The 27,747-nt window shown below is 38.9% G+C and overlaps 1 protein-coding gene across 4 annotated transcripts in view; it reads right to left on the bottom strand.

Annotated features, from left to right (window-relative positions):
• LOC306669343 (broad substrate specificity ATP-binding cassette transporter ABCG2-like) overlaps positions 1–27,747 on the bottom strand; it is a 166,154-nt gene that overhangs the window by 35,209 nt on the left and 103,198 nt on the right. For all 4 annotated transcript variants that reach the window (XM_079153277.1, XM_079153275.1, XM_079153276.1 and 1 more), the window contains 5 exons: positions 24,978–25,135; positions 12,736–12,887; positions 11,235–11,339; positions 9,659–9,909; positions 2,985–3,067 (listed from right to left, as the gene is read on the bottom strand). In XM_079153277.1, coding sequence (XP_079009403.1) covers positions 2,985–3,067; positions 9,659–9,909; positions 11,235–11,339; positions 12,736–12,887; positions 24,978–25,135 — 749 coding nt within the window. The remainder of the gene's footprint in view (positions 1–2,984; positions 3,068–9,658; positions 9,910–11,234; positions 11,340–12,735; positions 12,888–24,977; positions 25,136–27,747) is intronic.

Consider the following 27,747-nt stretch of genomic DNA (forward strand, 5'->3'; position numbering starts at 1 on the left):
GTCTCTCTTGATCTCTGTCTCCATATTCTAGCATATTCTGAAATTCACATTCTTAAGCTGCTGTCTACTGAATTGGATTCCCCTTAAGTTCCTGTTTAAGCCTGAAACTCCAGTGTGATGGTGCTTAGAGTCGGGACCTATGGGAAGGAACAGGGCTTAGAAGAGGTCATGAGCGTTTGGTTGTTTTACAATCTACACACGAGTGAGCACATGTGGCTTTTGTCTTTCTCTGCCTTGATTATTTTACTTAGCACAAGGTTCTCAAAATTCCATCAATGTTGTCACAAATGACAGCATTTCTCTTTTAAGGTGGAACAGTATTCTACTGTCCCCACATTTTCCTTATCCCTTCAGCTGCTGATGGACTCTTCGATTCCTTAATTTGGGTATTGTGAATAGGCCTACAATGAACATAGGAGTTCAGATATTTCTTCAATAAACTGATTTCAAATACTTTGCATAAACATCCAGCAGTTATATTAGTGAATCTGATTAATTTTTTAAATACCTATTTCCTAATTTATTTAGCTACCACTAACAACTGTGTAAGTCTATTAAGTCAAAGGAGCTCACACTCCACAGGATTCAAACCCAGTGTCTCAGTTACACAGGTTAGAGGAAGTGTAAAGACAGTACTTGACCACAGCAAAGAGAACTAAACCCTTGGCCTCCCTGGCAATTTCAATTGATGAAACACTGGTATTTACCCCTGAAGAAAGTTCTAACAACCTGGTTCCAAAGATGGCACTGAGACTTTTTTTTTTTTTTCCTAATCAAAAATCAAGCAAACCAGGGGTTATTAGACAAACCACACACTTAGGCCACTTCCACTTTGTCCAAATTCTTATAAAAAATCGTAGCAAATTTAAGTCAAAAATACAAATTAATATAATTTCTCCAGAAGACACCTGGAGAAACAGCTAAAGTTGTTTTTTATTTCTCTGGATCATTTTACTAAGACTATTAATGTCTAGCTTTCCAGTACATCTTTAAAATTCCAATTAAGTGCAAGTTTATCAACAATTTTTTCAAACACTTCTTGCTACACAACATAAAGGCCCAGAGCTCCTAGATTCTAGCACAGAGATATGCTGTGTGAGTTAAGAATACAACCTACACAAACCATCAATTATGAGCAAGTATGGAAACAATTCAGAGATCCCAATCCTCAGGGAAGGTCAAAAGATAAGCAATGACCTAACTCTGAAAATAGCTGCAATAACAGTCTCACTGTAGACCAACACTACTTGATTCCATACAGAAGAACATTTATTTTACCTAAGGGAAATCTACTTTTATGCTCATTCTTTCAAAACTAATTAGTCTTTTCCAGACATCAACATATGCTCAACATAAGCATCTTCAACCATCCTCAGTAATAAAATAAGAATAATACCACATGCTGTCTCTGGAAGGTCACCTGAGCCCGTGGGTGTCAAGCAGAGCCCAGTGTCTAGCAAAGCGTGGTTCTCAGCACCTATATTGTGACAAGTACTCCGAGGTCATGATGCAGCAGAGCACTTATGTTCAGAACATGACACGGGCATTAAAAAGTCTCACTGTAAATCCAGGTGCAGTGGTACAAGCCTGCAGTCCCAGCTATTTGGAAAGCTGAGGAAGGGGGATCATTTGAGCCCAGGAATTCAAGGTCAGCCTGGACAACAGAGCAATACTCCATTTCAAAACCAAGTGAAAAACACACAAATAAATAAACCTCGTCATGGAACAAGATTCTTAAGTGTACATTATAACTGAAACTAGGTATCAATCATAACGCTAACATAACCATTATTCATAGTTAGGAAAAGCTGAATCCCACTGGCTTACCTTACCGTCAAGTCAAACAAATCCAAAACAATGGAAATTGGCTAACCAGCAGCATAAAAATAGATAAACTGAATTACACCAAAACTAAAACTACTTGTGCATCAAAGGACATCATCAATACAGTTTAAAAAAAAAAAAACCCTATAAAAGTAGAGAAAATGTGTGGAAATTATAGATCTGAGAAGGAATTAATATCTCAGAAATATATAGAGCTCCTAAAACTCAACCACAAAATAAATTTAAAGTGGGCAAAGGACTTGAATAGGTATGTCTCAAAAGATCCAGATCTTTACCGTATATTTTTAAAAAAGAATAACTACTAAGTATTGAGGAAGATGTGGAAAAACTGAAACCCTGTGTACAGCTGCAGTAGAAGATAGCATGATAGGTCCTCAAAAAATCAACACAACTACCATATGACCCAGCCATTCTGCTTCTGGCAATATACCCCAAGAACTGAAAACAGGGATTCACACAGGTATCTGTACACTCAAAACAGCATTATTTGCAACAACCATAAGGAGGAAGCAACCCAAATATTCATCAATCGATGAATAAATAAATGAAATGGAAAGAGTGTGTGTGTGTGTGTGTGTGTGTGTGTAATGGACTATTCACCTTAAAGTGGAAAGAAAGTCTGACACATGCTACAACATGGATGAACCCTGCAGGCATTATGTTAAGGGAGATAAATCACCAAAAGACAAGTACTTAAGATTCCACGTACATGAAGTTCCTAGAATAGCCACATTCAGAAACACAAAGAATGGTGGTTACCAGGGGTTGGGAGAAGTAGCTATGAGGAGCTGTTGCTCAATGGGTATGTCGATTCCATTTGGGAACATAAAAAAGAATTCTGGAGTAAGATGGTGGTGACTCTTGTACAATGATGTCAATAATCTCGATGTCATTTAACTACACACTATCATGGTTAGAAAGGCAAATTTTATGTTCTGTATCAACAGAGACATGTGTTTATGCATGTGAAAAACAAAAGTGACTTCCATTCAGTTTTCAATGCACTCATTCATCCAAATTCACAATACAATAGTGCTGTTTGGCCTATATTTGTCTTAAACTCACATTCTTAATGTATATTCATGAATTGAACAAAGTAACAGCTTTTTTATTTTAAATCAAGATCCAGATTTACTTACCTATTCTGGATTCCAGTAGAATCATTGCTTAGCCCAAAGTAAATGGCACCTATAACCAGTGCCAGTATGACTGTAACAAGAATCTTTAAAAAAAAAAAAAAAAAATGAGTTTCAATTAGAGGTAACAATTTTTACATATCAATATTATCACACAATATATGGCAACATAATCAGATCTCTCCATTGAGATAAACATTTTTAATGCTTTGACTCCAGTCCCTGGAAGAATATAAAGCAGTATATGTTTTTAGAGTGCTTTCTAAATAAATAGCAAGTCAAGGTGTTTGTTGTTTGGACAACTGACAGAACAACAAAGCAGATGACTACCAGTTCAAGGTCCAGCTCAGGTGCTAAATTCACAAATGCCACACAGGAGGCAGAGCGATGCAGAGGCTAATTAAATCATTTTGGAAATAAAACAAAGTCTAAGTGGCCTGGAGTTTGGACCTAAACTGAACTTTCAACCTTTGTGTCAGTGAACATGCAGTTTCATACTTCAAGACAGTCAAATAAAAACAGGATGTCTTTATTCCTAACATTAAAAATAAATAAAAATTTTAAAGCGCACACACGGATTCAAACAATGGAATTTTGCATGATAGGAAGTAGGTGTGAGCTGGACCCCACCTCTCCAACGTCTGGGGAGTCCCTGTCTGCGTGGGAAAGTGCATCGTCACTGTCACCAAAGCATTCAGCCAACTCTCTTTGGGAGCATCCAAGTGCTTCCATTACCATCTCTTCTTTTACTGCTTCTCCTTCAACCTCGGCCAGTGAGGCCTCAGCTGCCAATGCTTGATCATCCTCACCCATCTTCACCTACTGAGTCTGTGTGTAGGGCTCCAAGGACACTGGACAAAGCACTTCGCAATTTAGGACAAAAATTCTTTTAAGGATGCTTCAACTCACAGAGGATTAAAGTTCTATTATGATATAATTTATGTGAAGAATTCTACTTAGTATTATCACTTATGGGATAATAATAAAAATATAAGAAATGATAATCTAAAGACAAAATATCCTACCACGTATCTTAGAAACTTCAAAGTTAAAAAAATCTCGACCACATGGAGGTCAGATGCCATCGCAGAACCCGCCCGCCCCCGCAAAACTGAGGTTGGAGTCTGGCAGCTGAGCCTGCCCCCTACTGCTGAGGGACACTGCGCCTGCCTCCGTGCTGACTCAGGGCACCATCGCTGGGGCTCCCCAGCTTCTTTGGAGACTGCTGCTGGCATTTTGAATTATTCTTGAGGGCATGGCCGTCATCATTGGAAGGGCATCTCCCTTCCTGAGACACCAACAGGAGACTAGAGGCCCTTTGACAGGTACCTCTATTTACTTACTTACATCCTACACCCTTCCCCATCCTCTTGTTTACAACTGGAAACACTGTAGTAATCGAACTCATCCTGTTCATTACAATAATGTTAAAGTCTTTAAAGAGGTTATCTCTTCAGGGCTGCATTTTCTCTGAACTGGGTGCTACTGGTATTGCTCTCCCCTTCAAAGGAGAGATAGTGGAAAACTGCAGGGTCATAATAAGCCTGCAAGGAGGGAACTTCAATATCTCTGATCTTCACTACTAGAGGGGAATATATAGAAACAATATGAAAAAACAGGGGAAGAAAGTGTCCCTAACAAACCAAGTCCAATGACAGCATGGCAGTAGAAATGACAGAAAAAGAGTTTAGAATCTATATACTTAAGATGATCTGTGAAGCAAAAGACGAGATAAGAGAGCAAATGCAGACAATGCATGACCATTCCAGTAAACGGTTAAAAGAGCAAATGCAGAAAGCAAAAGAATACTTCAATAAAGAGAGATTCTGAAAAAAACAAACCAACAAACAGAAATACTTGAAATTAAAGAAATGATAAACCAAATTAAAAACTCAAGAGAAAGCATTACCAACAGAATAGATCTCATGGAAGACAGAATCTCAGACAATGAAGACAAAATATTTAATCTTGAAAATAAAGTTGAACAAACTGAGATGTTAAGAAGTCATGAACAGAACCTCCAAGAACTATGGGATATCATAAAAGACTGAATTTAAGAATTATTGGGATTAAGGAAGGCACAGAGATACAAACCAAAGGCATGAACAATCTGTTCAATGAAATAATATCAGAAAACTTCCCAAACCTGGAAATGAAATGGAAAATCAAATACAAGAGGCTTACAGAACACCAGGTGCACAAAATTACAACAGATCCACATGAAGGCACATTATAATGAAAATACCTCACATACAAAATAAAGATAGGATTGTAAAGGCTGCGAGAGAAAAGCATCAGATTACATATAAAGGGAAACCAATACGGATGTCAGATTTCTCAGCCCAGACTCTAAAAGCAAGAAGGGCCTGGAACAATATATTCAAGCTCTGAAAGAACATGGATACCAACCAAGAATCCTATACCCAGCAAAACTAACCTTCAGATTTGAAGATGAAATAAAGTCCTTCCGTGACAAACAAAGGTTAAAAGAATTTACACAAATAGAAAGCCTACCCTACAAAATATTCTCAGTAAAATATTTCATGAGGTAGTGAAAAGCAACAATACAAGTCAGAATGGAGGAACTACCCTAAAGGAAAAGCCAATCAAAGGAGAAACTAAGTCAAGTTAAAAAACAAAAATAAGCCAAAATGACCAGGAATACAAATCGTATCACAATAATAACCCTGAATGTCAATGGCCTAAACTCATCAATCAAAAGACACAGAGTGGTAGATTGGATTAAAAAGAAAGACCCAAAAATATGCTGCCTTCAAGAGACTCATCTCATAGAAAAAGACATCCACAGACTACAGGTGAAAGGATGGGGAAAAACATACCATGCACATGGACCCTGTAAAAAAGCAGGGGTCTCCATCCTCATATCAGATATAGTGCGCTTCAAACCTAAGTTAGTCAGAAGGGATAAAGAAGGACATTTCATACTGCTTAAGGGAAGCATAATACAGCAAGATATAACAATTTTAAATATTTATGCCCCAAACAATGGAGCATCTATGTATATCAAACAAACCCTTCTCAATTTTAAGACTCAATAGAGCAAAACACATTCATAGTGGGGGACTTTAACATACCACTCTCACCACGGGATAGATCCTCCAAACAAAAACTGAACAAAGAAACTATAGAACTAAATAATACAATCAATGATATAGACTTAATGGATATTTACAGAGTATTTCATCCATCATTGAGCAAATATACTTTCTTCTCAGCAACTCATGAATCCTTTTCCAAAATAGACCACATGCTATGCCACAAAGAAGCCATTAGTAAATACAAAAAAAATAGAGATCCTACCCTGTATCCTATCTGACTATAATGGAATGCAATTAGAAATGAAATAAAATAACAAACAAAAACTACTCATACACTGGAGACTAAATAATATGCTTTTGAATGATGCAATGATAGCAAAAGACATAAGGGAATAAATAAAAAAAAATTCTTAGAGGTAAATGAGAACAGTGACACAATATATCAAAATCTCTGGGACACTCTGAAAGCAGTACTAAGAGGAAAGTTCATTGCATTGAGCTCATACATTAAAAAAATAAAAAGTCAACAATTAAATGACCTAACATTACATCTCAAAGCCTTAGAAAAAGAAGAACAGATCAACACCAAAAATAGTAGAAGAAAGGAAATAATTAAAATTAGAGCTGAAATCAATGAAATTGAAACAATAGAAACAATTCAAAAAACTAACAAAACAAAACGTTGGTTCTTTGAAAAAGTAAACAAAATTGATAAACCCCCTAGCCACATTAACAAAGAGAAGGAGAGAGAAAACTCAGATTACTAAAATTCATGATGAAAAAGGAAGGAAAACGAGAGACACCATTGAAATACATAACATAATTAGAAGCTACTTTGAAAATCTATACTCCAACAAAATAGAAAATACTGAAGACATTGACAAATTTTTAGAGACATATGATCCTCCCAAACTGAATCAGGAAAGACGTACACAAACTAAACAGATCAATTTCAAGCACCAAAATAGAAGAAACCATCAAAAGGCTACTATTCAAGCAAGCCCAGGACCAGATGGATTCTCAGCCAAATTCTACAAGACCTTTAAAAGAACTCATACCAATACTCCTCAAAGTATTCCAGGAAATAGAAAAGGAGGGTACATTTCCAAATTCATTCTATGAGGCTAGTATCACTCTGATACCAAAACCAGACAAAGATACATCAAGGAAAGAAAATTTTAGACCAATATCCCCAATGAACATAGATGCAAAAATACTTAACAAAATACTGGCAAATCACATACAAAAATATATTAAAAAGATAGTGCACCACGATCAAGTGGGGTTTATCCCAGGGATGCAAGGTTGGTTCAACATCCAGAAATCAATAAATGTAATTCATCACATCAATAAGCTTAAAGTTAAAAATCACATGATTATTTCAATAGGTGTTGAGAAAGTGTTTGATAAAATACAGTACCCCTTCATGCGTAAAACACTAGAAAAAATAGGAATAGTAGGAACATACCTAAACATTGTAAAGGCTATTTATACTAAGCCCATGGCCAACATCATTCTTAATGGAGGAAAACTGAAAGCATTCCCTCTAAAAAATGAAACAAGATAGCGATGCCCTCTTTCACCACTTCTATTCAACACTGTCCTTGAAACACTTGCCAGAGCAATTAGACAGACCAAAGAAATTAAAGGGATACAAAAAGGAAAAGAAGAACTGTGAAAGCTGTCACTATTTGCTGATGACATGATCCTATATTTAGAAGATCCAAAAAACTTCACTAGAAAACTTCTAGACCTCATAAATGAATTCAGCAAAGTAGCAGGATATAAAATCAATATGTGTAAATCTAATGCATTTCATTTCTATTCATAAGTGATGAATCCTCTGAAAGAGAAATTAGGAAAACCACTCTATTCCCAGTAGCCTCAAAAAAAACCAAAAAAAAAAAAAAAAAACCTTGGGAATTAACCTAACAAAAGAGGTAAAAATACCTCTACAATGAAAACTACAGAACATTAAAGAAAGAAATTGAAGGAAAACTTCGAAGATGGAAAGATCTCCCATGTTCTTGGATAGGCAGAATTAACATTGTCAAAATGGCCATTCTACCAAAGGCACTATACAGATTCAAAGCAATTCCAATTAAAATCCCAGTGACGTTCCTCATAGAAATAGAGAACACAATCATAATCTTCATCTGGAAGAACAAGAGACCTCGAATAGCCAAAATAATCCTGAGTAGAAAACGTGAAACAGGAGGTATCACAATATCAGACATTAAACTATACTACAGAACAATAGTAACAAAACAGCTTGGTATTGGCACCAAAATAGATGGGCAGATCAATGGTATAGAACAGAAGACACAGAGACAAAACCACATAAATACAGTCACCTCATACTAGACAAAGGAGCCAAAAACATATAATGGAGAAAAGACAGCCTGTTCAACAAATGGTGCTGGCAAAACCAGAAATCCATATGCAGTAAAATGAAATTAAACCTCTATCTCTCACCCTGCACAAAACTCAACTCAAAATGGATCAAGGACATAGGAATTAGACCAGAGACCCTGCACCTAATAGAAGACAAAGTAGGCCCAAATCTTCATTATGTTGGCTTAGAATCAGACTTCCTTAACAAGACTCCCAAAGCACAAGAAATCAAAGCAAGAATCAATAAATGGGATGGACTCAAACTATAAAGCTTTTTCTCAGCAAAGGATACAATCAAGAATGTGAAGAGAGAGCCTACAGAGTGGGAGAAAATCTTTTCCACACGCACTTCAGATAGAGCACTTACCTCCAAAATTTATAAAGAACTTACAAAACTTTACACCAAAAACAAAGAACCCAGTCAATAAATGGGTCAAGGAACTGGAGAACCACTTTATAGAAGAAGATATACACGCAATTAATAAATATATGAAAAAGTGTTCAACATCTCTAGTAACTAGAGAAATGCAAATTAAAACAACTCTAAGATTTCATCTTACTCCAATTAGAATGGCTATTATCAAGAACACAATAATAGGTGTTGGCGTGGATGTGGGGGAAAAGGCACACTTTTACATTGCTGGTGGAGTTGCAAATTGGTGCAGCCACTCTGGAAAGCAGTGTGGAGATATCTCAGAAAACTTGGAATGGACCCACCTTTTGACCCAGCTATCCCACTCCTCAGTTTATACCCAAAGGACTTAAAATCAGCATACTGCAGTTACACAACCACATCAATGTTTATAGCAGCTCATTTTACAATAGTTAGATTGTAGAACCAACCTAGATGCCCTTCAACAGATGAATGGATAAATAAACTGTGGTATATATACACAATGGAATATTATTCAGGCATAAGAAGAATAATATTATGGCATTTGCTGGTAAATGGATGGAATTAGAGAATATCATGCTAAGTGAAATAAGCCAATCCCAAAAAACGAAAGGCCAAATGTTTTCCCTGTTAAGTGGATAATGATATATAATGGGGGTTTAGGGGTGGGGAGGGAGAGAAGAATGAGGGAATTTTAGATTATGTAGAAGGAAATGAGGAAGGGGGGTATAAAAAATGGTGGAATGAGACATCGTTACCTTATGTACATGTATGATTGAATGGTATGAATCTACATCGAGTACAACCACAAAAATAATCTGTCAGGTTACCTGAGCTATAGAGGCCTGGGGATTGCCCAGTAAATTTTTGAATGAACGCTTGGTAATCCATCTGAGCTGATGACAGAAGGAGGTGACGTATGTGATCTCCCTGAAGGCTGAGCTCCTCTTCTTCTTCTGATCACCTGAGAGTTGATCTAACTCAGCTTTTGTGTCTCTGCAGAAGGAGGAGCTGGTGTAAAACTCAGCTAATTTTTCTATGACTGGCTTTTCTTTCTTGGAAGTGTCTTCAGAATTGTTTGCTTTGGAGTAAAAGTGGACAATGAAGGGAAATATTTTTAACAGGTAACAACTGATTTAACCCAATTTTCTGTGACCCCTTTTTGCACTGCTTCTGAATTCCAAAGGTTGAGTATGTAAAAATTACTAGCTTTATTATTGCTTTACACATTACAAAAACACAGCTAATTGAACTGGATACTGCCATGAGCTTATGGATACAGCAAATCAACGACCTTTTCCTATTTGGGCTCTCTTTTTTGTTGTTCTTGTCACTACTATTTTGTTTTATTAGAGCTTTATCATTATACATACTAGTTGGATTCATCCCAACAAAATCATGCATGCATGGAATTCAATTTCAATTCACATCCATTCACATTCCCTTCCTGTTCCCTACCCTCATTCTCCTTCCTCTACCCTCTACCCTCTATTTACTTATTTTTAAAATTTTTTCTACTTATACATAAAGGTGAAATTCCCTGTGATGTGTTTATGCACATAGCGTGATTTTAAAAAGTTCATTCCACATTTCCTCCCCTTTCCCATCCCTCCTCTCTCCCTCTAGATCTCCTTCTAGTCTACTGATCTTCCCTGTATCTTTATGATATCTGATCCTCCTTTCTTCTTTCCTTTATTTTGCTCTGGTGTCCACATACGAGAGAGAACCTTCAAACTTTCATTTTTGGAGTCTGGCTTATTTTATTTAGCATGATGTTCTCCAGTTCCATCCATTTACCAGCAAATGCCATAATTTCATTCTTCTTTAAAGCTAAGTAAAAATCCATTGTGAATATATACCAAAATTTCTTAATCCATTCATCTATGGTGTGGGAAATCCAGATTGAGTCCATAATTTTGTTATGGTGAATTGTGCTGGTATAAATATTAAGGTGGCTATGTTGCTATACTATGCTGCTTTTAGTTCTTTTCGATAAATACCAAGGAGTAGGATAGGTGGGTCATAAGGTGGTTCCATTCCTAGTGTTTTGAGGAATCTCCATACTGCTTTCCAGTGAACTCTAATTATTAAAATAGACTTATTATACAGAGTTATAAAACTTTATGTAAAAATCTGGTCCTCACTTTCTACTATTTGCTAATGCATAAAGTATCAATTTTGTATTTTAAAAAATACCATAAACAATGAGAATATTTATTTTTAGTGGAAACTCCCCTTATAACAGACAGTATCATATATAGGCTTATTTATTAATTAATGTAAAAACACCCACAGAACAGAGCATCAACATGAATTCACAAAACCAGGTTTTAATGAGCTATCACATTGCTAAATGTCAGTCAGATCAATTAGGCAAAAATGTTTGAATCTAAGAGACTCACATACCTTTGCAGTCTTCTATCTCTTTGTTTAATACCACAGCAGAGGAGTCTCCATTAATGACATCCAGAAAGAAGTCCGCAGGGTTGTTATAGGGCTCACAATGGTAACCTATGAAAGAAGACACCCCAAGCACTCAACCTGATGTCTTAGAAAATAAGGACTCACTTCCAGAGGGTGATGGAGGTGAGGCTAGGGCTGAGAGAATGTAACAAATTCTCCTTCATTTTCTTATACTCTTTCCCCCTCACTAATTTATCCTTCCCTCTTATACATTCAATCACACAGTATTTCAAAAACTGTTTCTTAGCAAAAACCAAACAAAAATAATACTCCAAAGAAATCTTGGGACTCTTCAGAACATTTTATATTAGTCCTTACCTATCATAAATCCTGAAACCCAAAACAGCTGTCACTAGTACTTATCACAAATTCTTCAAAAATATAAATCTAAGTCCAAGGGGGTAAAAAAAGTTAACTATGCAGTACATTTTGCTGAGTTCACCTAGGGAATGCTAGACTGGCAGTGCACATGTCAGAAATGATTGAATCTATACCTTCTAAACTCAGAGGTCCAAACGATCATGCTGCCATAATCCTATACCCAGAACAAATCCCCAGAGCAGCATTATCAAGAATGTGACTAGCACAGTACACCTCTCAACTCAACTTCCTGTAACACAATCATCTGAACTTGGCCTGAAGTCCATCTCTTAAGTTCATCTCCTCTAGATTCCCCAGACCTATATATGCGTGATTATTTTTGAATGACAAAGATTAAATAAAACTTAAGAAAGAGAGCTAGTGAATATTTACAACTGTATGTGGGGTTGTAGAGAAACATCTGTAATCATATCCTAGTATCTCTAAAATAAAGCAGATTTCATGAGTCATTTAAAAAATCACAATTAAATCAGAAATACAATGAACAGAAATACTGCCCATCAAATTCAGATTTAGGACTAGCCATTCTACCAATGAATAAGTTAATTACTCTTCCCCATTCAAAGCCTAAAATCTGCAATCTAATGTTACTAAAAAATTAGGTAGCGTGTCCATGCACCCTCATCAAGGCAGTGTAAGATCACATGCAAGAGGAAAAATGAATGAACCATCCTCTCTTCTATGGTCAAGAAATCAATGATATTGGGACTTAACAAAAATATTTAACAGACAGAATAACTAACTATAAGTCTAATCAATAGTTACTAAATTATAAAGAAAAAGTCACCATAACTGAGAAGCAGCAAAGACCTAGGCCCAGCAGAAACACTCATTTGTGCGTGCACACACACACACACGCACACACACAACACACAGAACAGAGAAGGAAAGAGACCTAAGCAACAAGTAAGCACTGTAAAATGAAGAAAAATTCTGGCGTCAAACTGATCAAAGCTGCTTTAGGGTGGTAGAACCCAAAAATCAAACAGCACACCTATTGACCTCTGTTTCCCCACAAGAGACTATGAATGAAGGACCCAGTGCATGAAAAGATCAACCACACCTGCTGATTCAAAGTATCCCAAAGCCTCTTGTGCAGGACCGTGGAACATTAGTTTTCCTGAGGCCAATAAGGTGAGGCTGTCGAACAGCTTGAAGATGGAATAGCGAGGCTGATGAATGGAGAAGATGATTGTTCGTCCTTGCTTAGACATCCTATGTTTAAAAAGAGAAAATAAAGCATCGTTAAGCATCTAAACCTTGTACCTCTTGGTAAAATATTTATTCCCACTGTTACCTCCGTTGTTCTCAATTCAATATCATTTTTCTTTACTGACTTTTCATCTCATCCTATATAACCAATTTGTTAGGAGGGGAACCTAAATTCAATTGCTTTCATGAAAAAGATAAGGCAGTAGGGAGTGTAGCTCAGCAATGGTGCTTAATACATATAAGACCCTGAGTTCAATCCTCAGGACAGAAAAACAAACAAACAAACAAACAAACAAACAAACAAAAACCCCAAAGCTTTTTTTGGTTTTGTTTTTTGGTACTGGGGATTGAACCCAGAGGGGCTTAACCAATGAGCCACATTCCCAGCCCTTTTTATTTTTTATTTAGAGACAGGGTCTCACTAAGTCGCTTATTAGGGTCTTGCTAAATTGCTGAGGTTGGCTTTAAACTTGCAATCCTCCTGCAATGGCCGCCCTAGCCACTGGGATTACAGGCATGTGCCACCGTGCCTGGACTGAAGTCTTAAAATAGGTTGCATCAACAGTCTGGAAGCCACTAGAATGCTCACTAACAAAGCAGGTTCCTGGACAGTCTTCTCAGACACTGGATTAGACTGGAGGGAAAGTAGTACTAGCAATTCATATTATTAAAAAGCCCCCCCCCCCCCCCAGGTATCTCTAAGCACACCCAAGTTCGAGAACTCATTATGGACTAAACATTAAAACAATGATTGTATGCCCAGTTCTCACTGATCACTTAAGTCTTCTAGCTCTTTAACAACAGGCTCTCATTCTTCTGCCTGAGGACACAGCTCACTTACTAGGCACTTGCCATGTCTTTGATAAATGCTTTAGTGATGATCTCGATCTTCACAATGGTGTTATAAGGCAGTTCCCATATTATTATTTCCTTCTTTCTATACATCAGGTTAAAGGTCAAGCAACTGGCCTAGGTGGTCGCAGTTACTAGAAGGGCAAGGTCTGCTTTGGTCTCTGGTCTCATTCCATGGCAGAAATAGAAACTACCTTTCCACAGAAGTTATTTCATACAGACAGAGGAAACAAAAGCCAAAACCACTGTGTAAAACTGTTATTTAAAAAGGTTTATGAGAAGCAACACTTCAAATTAAGCATTTGGAATCAGTGAAGAAGAAAAAGGTACTCAAGGAAGAAGGACAAGATGAACAAAGTATGAAATAAGAAGATTAATGCACGGAACTACACAAGAAACTCAAAGTCACAAAGCAAGGAGGGTGCCTGCTAGGTGAAGAAGCCCACTAAAGAGACGGCAGCAAAACAGGCCCATGATGAACCCTTCACTCAGAATCTGGAACTTTAGTGCGCAGACAATAGGGAATTGGAAAAGCACTCAAAGCAGGAAGTGGGATTGCATGGGGCTGATTCTCAAGTGTGGCCTGAGGACTGGTGGCACAGTATCCGTATGTTCTCTTAAAATCTTGGGCTCTACCTGTGACCTACACAAACAAAATCTGCATTCTAACCGACCCCAGGTGATGGGTATGCACAGCAGAGCTTGGGAAGGACTGAACAGAGCTCCCTGCATGGGGCAGGGTGCCCGTGTGCTGAGCAGAGCAAATCACAAAAACAGTTATGACACTGTACCAACTCATCAGTCTCTAATGAATACGCTTTACACACAGAGATAACACATCACAGATATGTTTCCTCACATGGGCAAGTGAATCTCAGACTTAAGACATCTAAAATCTTATTCTTTCCATTTCTTCTCTCTTAGCATAGAGACTTGCTCAAGAGAATATAAGCAACAGGGTTAGCAAGTTAGCAATAGAGAGGGGAAGTCATGAATGTGGTGTCTGGAAACTTAAAAGCTGAGGCAAAGAGGTGTCCAGGGGTGGTGGACAAAGGGAGTGGTCAGATCATTTCATAGACTGGTTGCATTAAACAATTAAATTACTTACTTGAACAAGTAAGTGAATATATTGAGAAAATGTCAATCATATCTCTGCTGTCACAAACACGGAAATGGCAAAAACAAAATAACATGGATATTTTAGAATTAAAATATTATCATGAACTCATGTATGCATGTATTTAATAGTGAATGTATTTAATATACATACACCTGTAACAATTGCTTTTCTGTAACTTTACGTCTTTCTATTAAAAAACAGACATATACATATATTTATATTTGCAAATGGAATGTAGAAACATACTTCTACATCTTACACACATACACACACATGCACATACTTATGAGTTTCCTAGGTATGCCTCCTAAAGGTCCAGAAGCAATGCCACTCCAATAGCAGTGAGCACAATGACCAACCAGATTTTGGTTTCTAATTGACTAACCAAAAGGAACCAGGATCCATCCCCAAATGGCTGACAGAAGTACATGAACATGAAACATCATAGTGAACATATAAAAAGAAGGGCTGGAAGAATGATTAGGGAGAAGTCCTAAGAACACAAAAGACACACAAAAGAACACATTGAAGTGGCTTTCGCTGGGCAAAATCAGGATCAATTTGATCATTACAACAATGAAGAACAACAGATGTCAACATATTACACCACACAGGAAATGAATAGGGAAGGAGGAAAAACCTCTTCCTTAGATACAACGTCAACAATTACCTGTTAGGCAACTATCACAAGAGTTATTGGTGTATGCTCAAACTTGTGGGAGAGATGTTATGAGGAACACAATCTTGGGAAAATAGTCAATTATCTTCCCCCAACAAAATACCAATCTATTACAATGGGAAAAATAATTTCCCAGCAGACACCAACATGATCAGGGAATCAAAGTGCACACCACTTGTGGTGGGTGCAGTCCTGGGTATGTAGCACTGAGAGCTCAGCATCAGTTCACACCCAAGTCAGCTCATGGAATACTGGGACAGACTCAGCCGAGGGTTGCACCATGAAATGGACTAAGACTCTCAAAGACATGAATGACAGGCATAGACTGAGGAACTCTTCCAGGTTAGAAGAAGAAAAAAAAAAGACACTGCTGACTTACCCACTGCGAAGCTGATATGGTGGAGTGTCCTTGTCTCTTGGAGTTTATACTGGGAAGTATTTTAAGCAGGGAGGTGGAGCACAAGGACAAAAAACAATTATGTAGGGGAGCAGAGATGGAAGGAGGGGCAGCAAATGCAGTAAAATGTAGCAGCTGGGGAGTCAAGAGAGGTGTGGGATTTTCTTTCAACTATTCTTGGAGACTTCCTGTTAGTCTGAAATGATTTTCTACTCATTTTGAAGAATAGGTCAGATAGGCCCAGTGGTGCTCCCCTGTAACCCCAGCAACTGGGGAGGCTGGGGCAGGAGGATTGCAAGTTCCAGGCCAGCCTCAGCCATTCAGTGAGGCACTAAGTAACTTAGTGAGACCCTGTCTCAAAGTAAATTATAAAAAGGGCTGAGGATGTAGCTCAGGGGTAAAGTACCCTTGGGTTCAATTACCAGTATCAAGGGAAAAAAAAAAAAAAAGTCCAAAACTTAACTTTTTTTTTTTTTTTGGCATCACATGCTTCAGCTTTATTTTTTATTTTATTTTTTTTATTGTAAACAAATGGGATACATGTTGTTTCTCTGTTTGTACATGGCGTAAAGGCATACCATTTGTGTAATCATAAATTTACATAGAGCAATGTTGTTTGATTCATTCTGTTATTTTTTCCCTTCCCCCCACCCCTCCCACCCCTCTTTACCCTCTATACAGCAGTTCCTTCCTCCATACTTGCCCCCCTCCCTAACCCTAACTCTAACCCTTCCCTCCCCCCAATTATGTGTCATCCTCCACTTATCAGCGATATCATTCGTCCTTTGGCTTTTTGAGATCGGCCTATCTCACTTAGCATGATATTCTCCAATTTCATCCATTTGCCTGCAAATGCCATAATTTTATCATTCTTTATGGTGGAGTAATATTCCATTGTATATATATACCACAGTTTCTTTATCCACTCATCAATTGAAGGGCATCTAGGTTGGTTCCACAGTCTGGCTATTGTGAATTGAGCAGCTATGAACATTGATGTGGCTGTATCTCTGTAGTATGCAGATTTTAAGTCCTTTGGGTATAGGCCAAGGAGTGGGATAGCTGGGTCAAATGGTGGTTCCATTCCAAGTTTTCTAAGGAATCTCCACACTGCTTTCCAGAGTGGCTGCACTAATTTGCAGCCCCACCAGCAGTGTATGAGTGTACCTTTCTCCCCACATCCTCGCCAACACCTGTTGTTGCTCGTATTCTTGATAATAGCCATTCTAATTGGGGTGAGATGGAATCTTAGGGTGGTTTTGATTTGCATTTCTCTTATTACTAGAGATGGTGAACATTTTTCCATATGTTTGTTGATTGCTTGTAGATCTTCTTCTGTGAAGTGTCTATTCATTTCCTTAGCCCATTTGTTGACTGGACTATTTGAATTCTTGGAGTAGAGTTTTTTGAGTTCTTTATAGATTCTGGAGATTAGTGCTCTATCTGAAGTATGATTGGCAAAGATATTCTCCCACTCTGTAGGCTCTTTCTTCGCATTGCTGATAGTTTCCTTTGCTGAGAGAAAGCTTTTTAGTTTGAATCTATCCCAGTGGTTGATTCTAGCTTTTATTTCTTGTGCTATGGGAGTCCTGTTAAGGAAGTCTGATCCTAGACCAACAAGGTGAAGATTTGGACCTACTTTTTCTTCTATAATCTGCAGGGTCTCTGGTCTGATTCCGAGGTCCTTAATCCATTTTGAGTTTAGTTTCGTGCATGGTGAGAGATATGGGTTTAGTTTCATTCTGTTGCATATGGATTTCCAATTCTCCCAGCACCATTTGTTGAACAGGCTATCTTTTCTCCATTGCATATTTTTGGCACCTTTCTCTAGTATGAGAAAATTGTATTTATTTGGGTTTGTGTCCGTGTCCTCTATTCTGTACCATTGATCTACCTTTCTATTTTGGTACCAATACCATGCCGTTTTTGTTACTATTGCTTTGTAGTAGAGTTGAAGATCTGGTATTGCAATACCCCCTGTTTCACTCTTCCTGCTAAGGATTGCTTTAGCTATTCTGGGTTTCTTATTCTTCCATATGAATTTCATAATTGCTTGCTCTATTTCTGTAAGGTACACAATTGGGATTTTATTTGGAATTGCATTGAATTTGTATAGCACTTTAGGTAGTATGGCCATTTTGACAATATTAATTCTTCCTATCCAAGAACATGGAAGATCTTTCCATCTTCTAAGGTATTCTTTAATTTCTTTCTTTAGTGTTGTATAGTTCTCATTGTAGAGGTCTTTCACCTCTTTTGTGAGATTGATTCCCAAGTATTTTATTTTTTTCGAGGCTATTGTGAATGGGGTAGTTTTCCTAATTTCTCTTTCTGAAGATTCATCACTTATGTATAAAAATGCGTTGGATTTATGGGCATTGATCTTGTAACCTGCAACTTTACTGAAATCACTGATGAGTTCTAAGAGTTTTCTGGTGGAATTTCCAGGTTCCTCTAAATATATAATCATGTCATCAGCGAACAGGGATAGTTTGAGTTCTTCTTTTCCAATTCGTATCCCTTTAATTTCTTTGGTTTGTCTAATTGCTCTGGCCAGAGTCTCAAGAACGATGTTGAATAGAAGTGGTGAAAGAGGGCATCCCTGCCTTGTTCCAGTTTTTAGGGGGAATGCTTTCAGTTTTTCACCATTTAGAATGATATTAGCCATGGCCTTAGCATAAATGGCCTTTACAATGTTAAGGAATGTTCCCACTATCCCTATTTTTTCTAGTGTTTTGAGCATGAAGGGGTGCTGTATTTTATCAAATGCTTTTTCTGCATCTATTGAAATAATCATGTGATTCTTGACTTTAAGTCTATTAATATGGTGAATTACGTTTATTGATTTCCTGATGTTGAACCAACCTTGCATCCCTGGGATGAAACCCACTTGATCATGGTGCACTATCTTTTTAATATGTTTTTGTATGCGATTTGCTAAAATTTTGTTGAGAATTTTTGCGTCGATGTTCATTAAGGATATTGGTCTGAAATTTTCTTTCCTTGATGAGTCTCTGTCTGGTTTAGGTATCAGTGTGATATTGGCTTCATAGAATGAGTTTGGGAGGGTTCCCTCCTCTTCTATTTTATGGAATACTTGAGAAGTATTGGAATGAGCTCTTCCTTAAAGGTTTTGTAGAACTCGGCTGAGAACCCATCTGGTCCCGGACTTTTCTTTGTTGGTAGGCTTTTGATGACTTCTTCTATTTCAGTACTTGAAATTGGTCTATTTAAATTGTTTATGTCCTCCTCATTCAGTTTAGGCAATTCATATGTCTCTAGAAACCTGTTGATGTCTTTGAAATTTTCTATTTTGTTGGAGTATAGATTTTCAAAATAGCTTCTAATTATGTTTTGTATTTCCATCCTGTCTGTTGTGATATTTCCTTGTTCATTCCGAATTTTAGTGATTTGGGTTTTCTCTCGTCTTCTCTTTGTTAGTGTGGCTAAAGGTTTATCAATTTTGTTTATTTTTTCGAAGAACCAACTATTTATTTTGTCAATTTTTTGTATTGTTTCTTTTGTTTCAATTTCATTGATTTCAGCTCTGAGTTTAACTATTTCCTGTTTTCTACTACTTTTGGTGCTGTTCTGTTCTTCTTTTTCTAGGGCTTTGAACTGTAGTGTTAGGTTGTTTATTTGTTGAGTTTTACTTCTTTTATTAAATGCGCTCCATGAAATAAATTTCCCTCTAAGTACTGCTTTCATAGTGTCCCAGAGATTTTGATATGATGTTTCTTTGTTCTCATTTACCTCTAAGAATTTTTTAATTTCCTTCCTAATATCTTCTGTTATCCATTCATCATATAATAGCATATTGTTTAATCTCCAGATGTTGGAATAGTTTCTGTGTTTTACTCTTTCATTTATTTCTAACTTCAATCCATTATGATCTGATAGAATACATGGTAGTGTCTCTATCTTCTTGTATTTGCTAACATTAGCTTTGTGGCATAATATATGGTCTATTTTAGAGAAGGATCCACGTGCTGCTGAGAAGAAAGTGTATTTGCTCTTGGTAGGATGGTATATTCTATAAATGTCCGTTAAGTCTAAATTATTGATTGTGTTATTGAGATCTATGGTTTCTTTGTTCAATTTTTGTCTGGAAGATCTGTCCAGTAGTGAGAGAGGCGTGTTAAAACCACCTAGTATTATTGTGTTATGGTCTATTTGTTTTCTGAAATTGAGAAGGATTTGTTTGACATACATAGATGAGCCACTGTTTGGGGCATAGATGTTTATGATTGTTATATCTTGCTGATTTATGCTTCCCTTAAGCAGTATGAAATGACCTTCTTTATCCCTTCTGACTAACTTTGGCTTGAAGTCCACATTATCGGAAATGAGGATGGATACTCCAGCTTTTTTGCTGAGTCCATGTGCATGGTATGTTTTTCCCCATCCTTTCACCTTTAATCTATGGGTATCTTTTTCTATGAGGTGAGTCTCTTGCAGGCAACATATTGTTGGATCTTTCTTTTTAATCCAGTCTGCCAGTCTATGTCTTTTGATTGATGAATTCAGGCCATTAACATTCAGGGTTATTATAGAGAAATGATTTGGTTTCCCGGTCATTTGGTTCATTTTTAAAATTTTGTTTATTTATTTGTTTGACACAACTTGTTTCCTCCTTTATTTGACAATTTCTTTAGGATAATTCCTCCCTTTGCTGATTTGCTTCTTTGTTTTTCATCTCTTCCTCATGGAATATTTTGTTGAGAATGTTCTGTAATGCTGGCTTTCTTTTTGTAAATTCTTTTAGCTTTTGTTTATCATGGAAGGATTTTATTTCATCGTCAAATTTGAAGGTAAGTTTTGCTGGGTATAAGATTCTTGGTTGGCATCCATTTTCTTTCAGGGCTTGAAAAATCTTGTTCCAGGACCTTCTAGCTTTTAGGGTCTGGATTGAAAAATCTGCTGATATCCGTATTGGTTTCCCCCTGAATGTAATTTGGTTCTTTTCTCTCACAGCCTTTAAAATTCTGTCTTTATTTTGTATGTTAGGTATTTTCATTATAATGTGCCTTGGTGTGGGTCTGTTGTAATTTTGTGTATTTGGAGTCCTATAAGCCTCTTGAACTTGATTTTCCATTTCATTCTTCAGATTTGGGAAATTTTCTGATATTATTTCATTGAATAGGTTGTTCATTCCTTTGGCTTGTTTCTCTAGACCTTCCTCAATCCCAATAATTCTTAAATTTGGCCTTTTCATGATATCCCATAGTTCTTGTAGATTCTGTTCATGATTTCTTACCATCTTCTCTGTTTGTTCAACTTTGTTTTCAAGGTTAAATATTTTGTCTTCAATGTCTGAGGTTCTGTTTTCCAGGTGTTCTATCCTATTGGATATGCTTTCTATGGAGTTCTTAATTTGGTTTATTGTTTCCTTCATTTCAAGGATTTCTGTTAGGTTTTTTTTTCAATATCTCTAACACTTTATTGAAATGATCTTTTGCTTCCTGTATTTGCTCTTTTAACTGTCGATTGGTGCGATCATTCAATGCTTGCATTTGCTCTTTCATCTCATCGTTTGCTTCTCTGATCATTTTAATTATGTACATTCTGAACTCCTTTTCTGTCATTTCTTCTGCCATGCTGTCATTGGGTTTTATTGATGTAACATCTAGATTTGTTTGCAGCATTTTCTTTCCTTGTTTTCTCATATTGTTCAGGTATCAGTGGACCGCTGAGATATTGCAGATTTCCTCTGTTGATTTACAATGTCCCTGAAGATTTCTATATATATCCCCTCTTAGCCTTCAGTAGGCTGAAGTCTTGGAGGAAGTTGATAATGCGGTGCTCCACAAGGAAGCTGCCTCTCTAGGAGTGGTGGCCTTCAGGTGGGGTATATTCCCTGCTAGTGGGCAGAGGTGCCTCCACTTGTTGACCAATGATCATCCAAAGGGGACCTAGGCTGTGGGCTGAGGCAAGGCCTGTTTGGGCCTGTGTCTCTGGTTTTACCGTCCTTGTGGGGAAACCTCACCAGGCAGGGAAGACTCACCCAGTGGGGAGGTCTCGCTGGTCAGTTTCCTCCTAGAGGTTCCCCTCAATTTACAGCTACTGCCTGGGCTGGGCTGCCTTCCTCTGCAAAGTTTCCAGGGGCCCGGCCCTACCTCCTGGGCCTGGGAGCCTCACCCTTCGCAGATGAATCTCCTTAGGCTGCCCCTGCTCAGAGAATTTGCCCTCAGGCCTGGAACCTTCGCTCCGCCCTAAGCCTGTCTCTGTGCGGCTCTTCCACCCAGAAGCCTCCTAGATCCTGGGACCCTGCTCTGCACCTAATCGCCTGGCTGCGTGGCCCCTCCTCTGAGCAGCCACCTGTGGCCCCGAACAATCGCTCTGAGTCCCAGAGACCCGCCACACGCCTCTTCCTCCAGACAGCCACCCAGTATGCCGGTGCTGTCACTAGGAGTCCAAGAAACTCACTTCGTGCCTCCTCCTCCCACCAACCACCCGTAGCCCGGGGCAATCAATCACTCCGAGTCGAAGTGACCCTCCCCGTTCCTCCTCCTTCTCCAGATACCCCCCGGGTGTTCAGGAGCAGTCCCTCTGAGTGGCTCTGAATCCACGTGACCCGCTGCACGGGTCCTCTGGGCACTGCCCGGAGCTCAGGTGCGGCCACTCAAGACCAAGCGTCCCACCACGCTTCTCCTCCAGGCAGCCCCCCTGTGTTCAGGAGCTGTCACTTTAAGACCAAACAACTCACCACTCGCCTTCTCCTCTGAGCAGCCGCCTGGAGCGCTAATGCAGTCACTGCGAGTCCAAAGGACCCGCCGCGCTCCTTCTCCTCCTTCTCCTACTCCTCCGGGCAGGCCCCGGGGTTCAGAAGTGGTCAGAGTCCAAACAGCTCGCCACGCAGCCCCTTCTCTGGCAACCGCCTGTAGCTCTGGTGTAGTCACCCGAATCCAAGCGGCCGCGCTCCTCTTCCTCCTCCTAGTCCTCAGGGCAGGCCCTGGTGTTCAGAAGCGTCGTTCTGATTCCAAACAGCTCGCCGCGCGGCTTCTCCTCTGGCAACCGCCTGCAGCTCTGGTGCAGTCTCTCCGAATCCAAGTGGCCACGCTCCTCTCCTCCTCCTCAGGGCAGGCCCCAGTGTTCTGAGTCCACACAGTTCTGCTCGCCACTCTTCCCCTGGGCAGCCGCCGGAGCCCCAGTGGCTGCTCCGAGTCCCAGCGCTGTGCCGAGCGGCCTCCTTTACGGCGCTCCCAGCTGTCCGAGTTCACTGCTCCAGCGGGGGGAGGGGCGTCTCGCCGGCAGTTCTACTTCACAAAGTTTCCTGCGTTCTGGGACCCCCGTCCCATCCGGGATGCCCCCCCAGGGGGTGAGAGTCACCCGGCTGCTTTGAGTTGGTCCCAAGCGTCTCAATATCTCCTCTTTTGAATCCTGAGTCCTGGAGCAACATGAAATGCAGCCACCCTCTAGGCCGCCATCTTGAAAACCCCCAAAACTTAACTTTTGACACTGCTCCTATAAATGTTCCTCCACAGTCTTCTTTCTAGATAAAAGGCAATGCCATCTCTTTAACTTCTTTATTCTATTTGTTCTAGCAAATCTCAGGAGTCATTCCTCACACTCCAGGTCCACTTCCTGAGCTGGTTCTCTTGGTTCAAAACAGACGGAGAACCCACGCTGTTCTCACTACTTCACCATGAACATCCTAGTCCAGGCCCCATTATGCCTCAGCAGCTCCTTCCTGGGGTCCTGCACTCCCCATGCCCACCTGCACAGCCTTCCCCACACCATCACTCTGTTCTGACACTCACAAAATGCTCCCAAGTCCCTAAGTGACTTCTTACAGTGGCCTCTGAGCTCTGTGTAGCCTGCCACCAGCCCAACTACACCTCACATTATATTAAAACTGATGGGCTGAACTGTGGCTTCCCCAAAACCCACATGTTGAAGTCCTAACCCCCAGCACCTCAGAATGTGGCTATCTGGAGATAGAGTCTTCAAAGAGGTCAGTGAGATTAAATGAGGTCATTGAGGGTCCTCACCTGACCATGTCCAGTTAAGGGGAGATTAGGACACAGACACAGAGAAGATGGTCATCTATAAGCCATAATAAGAAATAAGAGAGGTCTCAGAGGAAACAACTCTGTGAACATCTTGATCTCAACTTCTAGCCTTGAGAGCTGGAAGAAACATAATTTCCGTTGTTCCGCCCCCAGTCTGTGGAATTGTTGATAATTACATAGCAGCCGACTTCCTCTCCAGTTAGTCACTGGGTTCTGTCTCTCTGATGTTCCACATGCATCGGGCATGTTGTGCCTTGGAGCCACTGGCTGCTCCTTCCAACGTGAATTCTTCTGCAGACACAGCAGGTCTTACTCCCTCTCTCACATTCACTACAGGCCACATGCTTGTGGTCTTCCTGGCTGCTATTGGAAACAGCTCCCTGACGCCACCCGGCCATCATTCTTTAAGCTCTTGTTTCATCTTTCTTGATAACACTACTTTGTTCATTGACAACTGTGGGAAGCCATCCTTATTTAGCAGAATCAGACTAGGCTGAACCACAGGATGCAGAAGCCTGGCTTCTAGGAACTACTGGGAAGTATGTGGCACTGTGTGGGAGTGGTTCCTTGTCTCCTTCTGGAATTTTCCCTTAAGAGAATAGCTTCCCTAACTCCACCCTATCCTGTCCATCACAGAAGAAACTCCTCCTGCTCCTGGCCCCCTTTACCTGTAAAATATAAATAAAGGAGAGTTGGGCAACTCCAGGTTGTTGCAAGAGGCCAGAGTTGATATGGCCATGCCTCTCATGCCCTGCCCTCCTCATAAAAAGAGTATTGGCTCTTGTGTGTTCATTGAGCAGATAAGTGTTTTGGGTAATAGATAGAAAAACCACCAACATCTTCCTCTGGCAGTTAACCCTTTCCTCCTCCATGTGGGACGTGGCAGAGAAGAACCCCACAGACAACTTCCCTCTAACAAAGAAGGAAAAAAATTCTGCTGTTCGTTTCTGAATTCCCTTCACCAAGAATACCTGGTGCCTACAAGTGATTAGATATTAAATAAATGAAAGAACAATGTTCCCACAGCATTTACCTTTTCAGTAGCAAAAGGACAGCATTTGCTGTGCTCGAGTCTAAACCAGTTGTAGGCTCATCCAGGAACAAGATGGAAGGATCAGTGATCAGCTCCATTGCTATACTGGTTCTTTTTCTTTCTCCTCCAGACACACCACGGATAAACTGAGTGCCAACCTAAAACACAGATTATTGCCATTATCAACAAGAACAACCATAGTCACTATCATTTGGAGAACTAACTTGTGCCAGCCCTACTAGACACTGTATCTCATTATCCTCTTTAATGTGAACAGCAAGTAAATAGACACCTGAAGATGAAATAGGCTTGTCTTTTACCACATGAGTAAACTAAGGCTCAGGGCAGAGCTACTAAGTGCCTAGAGCTGATATGAACACCATTCTCCGAACAGTTTTGAATGATCCTCATCAAGTCAAATATTTAGTTTTAAGACACTAAGTTAGAACACTAAAAGATCTGACCCTGACATGGTAATATCACAGTTTCAAATAGGAAATAAAGATAGTAGAGGAAAAAGGAAAGCATCTCAAATATTTTTTAGTCTTCCAACAATCCCCTCACACCCTCTCTCCACCTAAAGTCTCCAGTGGACTTACAAAAACAGAGCAGACCTAGAACCAGGAAAGTTCACTTTTTACATACCATATTAGCACTTTTTCAAATTCCACAACACTCTCTAAATGGACACTATCTATACCTTAAATCACCAGAGAATTCCTGATTCATCATTCAGACATATCTAGAAGGCATATTCCACAAGGCAATGGCTCCATCTTTTCAACATGAAAATATGCAGGAAGGGGAGCAGGAAAGTTTGGGAGACAGCAAGTAGGAAACAATTCTGAAATTCAGAGTCTCCGAAGAGATAATAAGCAAATGCTATCATGGCCCTGGACTGAGTCCTATTAATAACTGAACTAAAAAAGACACTTGGACAATTTAAGGAATGTGAATGAACATGGACTTAACATAGGCTGATGATATGAAAATATTATTCATTTTCTTAGTTGATAATGGAATTGTGGTAAGGTGAGGAATCATTTTTATGTTTGGTTTGTTGTTTTTGTTTTCATAGGGAAAGAACCCAGGGCTTCGCACACTGTAAGAACACACACGACCACTAAGCTATACCCCAAACTTCAGACTTTTATTTCTTACAGATGCATAACTAATATTTAGGGGCTAAATACTGTATAACTTTCTTTTAAAAATCTCAATAAGAAATAGCTGTAGATGTACCAATTAAAAAGAGAAAGAAACAAATGGCTATAGAAATTATGGGATAAAATTTTAAGGACAGAGAAATCTAGGTGAAAAGAATCAAGTTATATTGTAATATTAATTATCTGACGGTCATGTCACTATAGTAATCAGACTACTTTCTCTATATTTTTGTTATGTTTAAAATTCCATGAAGTCAAAATTTTCAATCAATAGGATTACAGAAATTCTAAGACATCTACAACTGCCTTTATACCTGGCCTACAAATCCAAGCAAGCAAGTTAAGGCATTGAGTGCTTAAAGGCTAAGAACAGGCCGGGGGAGCAGTCAGGGGTAGAGCACTTGCCTAGAATAAGAGTCCTGGGTGCACTGAGACAAATAAAATGATAACAGAATAAAAGAAACTACCTTACTGGAATGACAAAAATCAAGTGAAAACAGATGACAAAAATCAACAGAAAAAAAGCAAAGAAAACATCACTCAGGAAAAAAAAAAAAAAGTGGTAAATGATGGCATCACAGGATCATTCTTCCAAACAAAATACAATAAAATATACTTTACATAAGATTGCCAGCAAATACAGGAAGCAGCAGCCAGGAAAAAAAAATTTCCTAGGGATGTTCAAGAAGGGGAGATCACAGGACTCGAAATGGCTATACATTCTAAACAGCCCCTAATCACCCAAAACTCCAAATATCTGCTCAGCAAACCTTCCTTATGATTAGTAAACTGTAAAGTTCACTTGTTCATATCATTTTCTCTTCTTGATCCTGCACAACCCACAAAAAGGAGTTATTTTGTCCACTCTTTGTTACTTCTGACCACAACTGTACCTCTCAAACCGATCAGTGGTATAGAATAGAAGACAGAGAGGAAAACTCACATAAGTAAGTTATCTCATACTAGACAAAGATGCCAAAAACATTCAATGGAGAAAAAGATAGCCTCTTCAACAAACGGTGCTCACAAAACTGGAAATCCATATGCAGTAAAATGAAATTAAACCCCTCTCACCTTGTATAAAACTCAACTCAAAATGAATCAAGGATCTAGGAATTAGACCTGAGACCCTTCACCAAATAGAAGAAAAAGGAGGCACAAATCTTCATCATGTTGGCTTAGGACCAGACTTCCTTAGCAAGACCCCCAGAGCACAAGAAATAAAAGCAAAAATCAATAAATGGGATGAATTCAAACTAAAACCCTATTTCTCAGCAAAAGAAACAATCAAAATGTGAAAAAAAAAAAAGCCTTCAGAGTGGGAGAAAATCTTTTCCAAACGCACTTCAGATAGAGCTCTAATCTCCAATATGTATAAAGAATTTACAAAACTTTACACCAAAAATGCAAAGAACCCAGTCAATAAATGGGCTAAGGAACTAGACAGACACTTCACAGAAAAAGATATACAGGTGATCAACAAATATATGAAAAAGTGCTCATCATCTCTAGTAATTAGAGAAATGCAAATTAAAACCACCCTAAGATTTCATCTAACTCCAATTAGAAAGGCTATTATCAAGAACATAAGCAATAATAAGTGT

Source organism: Sciurus vulgaris (genome assembly GCF_902686455.1).
Source record: "Sciurus vulgaris genome assembly, chromosome: 9".
NCBI classification, from domain to species: Eukaryota; Metazoa; Chordata; class Mammalia; order Rodentia; family Sciuridae; genus Sciurus; species Sciurus vulgaris.